The sequence below is a fragment of the Triticum aestivum genome, chromosome 1A (assembly GCF_018294505.1).
Source record: "Triticum aestivum cultivar Chinese Spring chromosome 1A, IWGSC CS RefSeq v2.1, whole genome shotgun sequence".
In the NCBI taxonomy this organism is placed as follows: domain Eukaryota; kingdom Viridiplantae; phylum Streptophyta; class Magnoliopsida; order Poales; family Poaceae; genus Triticum; species Triticum aestivum.
This window is the reverse complement of record NC_057794.1, coordinates 560,380,482-560,383,064: the sequence shown is the minus strand read 5'-3', so window position 1 is coordinate 560,383,064 and position 2,583 is coordinate 560,380,482. Positions and strand designations below refer to the sequence as shown.

General features: G+C 48.8%; 1 protein-coding gene across 1 annotated transcript; it reads right to left on the bottom strand.

Annotated features, from left to right (window-relative positions):
* Positions 1-4: 4 nt before the first annotated feature.
* On the bottom strand, positions 5-1,241 carry LOC123050537 (extensin-like; the record flags this gene model as incomplete). The annotated part of the gene is made up of 1 exon (XM_044473345.1): positions 5-1,241. A coding segment is annotated over exon 1 (1,188 nt), but the record flags the coding sequence as incomplete, so codon positions are not given.
* Positions 1,242-2,583: the final 1,342 nt, after the last annotated feature.

The following is a 2,583-nucleotide window of genomic DNA, read 5'->3' as shown; positions in this document are numbered from 1 at the left end:
GTGATGGAGTTTGCTCATCAGTTGAGCCCGTTGGAGGTGTTGCTGGTGGAGTGTACATAGGCGATGGGGAAGTAGATGGAGGAGGTGTGCTAGTGGTTGGTGCTATTGCTGGTGGACTCAATGGTGGTGGTGGAGGACTAGCTAATGTTGTCGGTGGCGAACTGTATGATGGTGGAGGTGGAGGGGATTGGTTATCAGCTTGGTACGTTGGAGGTGTGGCAGGGGGATTAGACAAAGGTGGTGTGGCAATGGATGGAGCCGGTGCTGTACTCGATGACGGTGGTGGAGGGCTTGATAGTGTTATTACTGGTGGACTAGATGATGGTGGTGATGTAGGAGTTTCCTCATCAGTTGAGTCTGATGGAGGTGTAGCAGGTGGGCTAGAGGGAGGTGGCTGAGTAGTTGGAGCTATTGGTGGGGGGCTAGATGACGACGATGGTGGAGGAGGCTGATCATTAGTTGGGTTCATAGGAGGTGCCACAGTTGGGCTTGATGGAGGTGGTGAGGGAATGGACGGAGGATTCAATGTAGGTGGTGGCGATTGATCGTTAGGTTCGTAAGATGGAGGCGTAACAGGGGGACTAGATGGAGGTGTTTGTGGGGTGACTGGAGCTATCGTTGGGGGGCTAGATGAAGGAGATGGTGGAGGAGATTGATCATTAGTCGGGTTCATTGGAGGTGCCGCAGGCGCACTAGATGGAGGTGGTGGGGGAATGGGCGAAGGATTCAATGGAGGCGGTGGCGATTGATCATTAGGTTCGTAGGTTGGAGGTGTAACAGAAGGACTAGATGAAGGTGTTGGTGGGGGGCTTGATGAAGGCGGAGGAGGACTAGTTTCTGATGGAGGTGGAGGTGATGGAGTCATGGGTGGTGAATAAGATGGGGATGGCGGTGGTGATGGCGAACCATTACCTTGGTCTGGGGAAGGCCCAGGTGATGACGGTGTTGTCTCTCCATCATCGCACTCCTTTTCCGGTGGTCCTCGACCATCATTGTCATGGTTTTTCGGACCATGTCCGGGCTTAGGGCATTTTGGTTTTTTCACCGGCCCTACACCATTTGATTTATGATCATCACCATCATGGGAATCCTTCCCACTTCCAACCGAAGAGCCCTTGTCATCGGCTTGGGATACATGGGCAGCAAGGACAAGAATCAGGAGGGAAAGTACTACAATGGGCAGTGATCTCATTGTAGGATGAAAACGCTAAGCGTAAACACCTACCAGAGAGCTGTTTTTGTTTGGCTTATGGGTTTGTGCAGAATGGGCAGCAATGCTAGCCATTTATAGTGGTGTTAGCCTTGGTAATGGCTACGTTTCGCTGGATCCAAGTCCCAGAAGCTTCTGACACTGTCACGCACTGCACCGGCCTGCATTTGTTAATTCGTAGGTCAGCTCCTCACGGACCGGCCAGCATTTGTTTCCTGTCAGATAAAAGAGGGGAGAAAGGATCATCACAAGTGAAAACCAGCAGTATAGTCCACTCGGTTTCTCTGCTAATTTCGTTGACATTTTACAGGCTCCATGGTTCTCCGTGCACAGCAGCTTAGTCTAGATCGCAGGGCCATGCATGGAACTAATTAATGCCACACTGTGTGATAATGGGTTGACCATTAGAAGCAGAGCTTGGTAGGCGTGGGCAGATTCCAAATGGAGCAGGCAAAAACTGTCAGGTGCCCTAGTTGAGTTGGTTGGCAGCACAGCACAGCACCGCTGCACACCATCTAGTTGACCTCAAAGATAGTTAGCTAGCAGTTTCAGATCTGCAGCAGCACACTGAAACCCTGGAAGCCCGGCCGATCAAAAGTCGCATATCTCCATGTGAAGCCCTCAGCTGCTCATATCTCTAGGTAGACTTAGGATCCAGTTGATCTGACGTTGTCGATTACTATATTCACAGGTGGTACGTGTGACCACGCACGCAAGGTTGCATATGGGTGGTAGAATCAATGCCACAGCTTAGTAAGAACTCATGACCTGAAATTATGTGGGATAGGTACATATATTATACCAGGAGGCAACAGGTATCTCTACTAATTTTTTTTGGAAACTGCTCCTGCACCAGATCAGCTCGGTGGCTGTGTCAGCATCCCAAGCAACTCTCATTGATTCTCATTTCGATGCTGGTCCTCGTTTCTTCTCATCGGTGCAAAAGCTAGACCTACTTCCAGTCACATCTTTGCCCCAATGGCCAATGCTAATTTGACAGAGTGCAAACTTAACAGTTCAAGAAAGTAACAACGATGCTGGTACACAACTCTTGTAGGGGGACAATCATATTCATAGGAGAAGTGTATATTTCTGAAATATACACTTATTTCTTTTCTAAAAAGTATGTGGCGAGCGACGCGTCACATTACGTAGGAGTTCCAAGAGGCATTCAACGCCTTTGCTGACACAATGCCAATACAAAGAGGCCAACTGTCTAGAATCACTAGTTCTAGTGAAATCAAGTGGTTTTCCTGAGCTTTGTGTTTTGGTTTGCATACAAGCATAAGTTTAATTTGTTCCTTCACCAGTCTGATGTACTAGAGATGCCTTGCTTTACATGCCCGGTAATGTTAGGAGGGTCTATTTTGTTA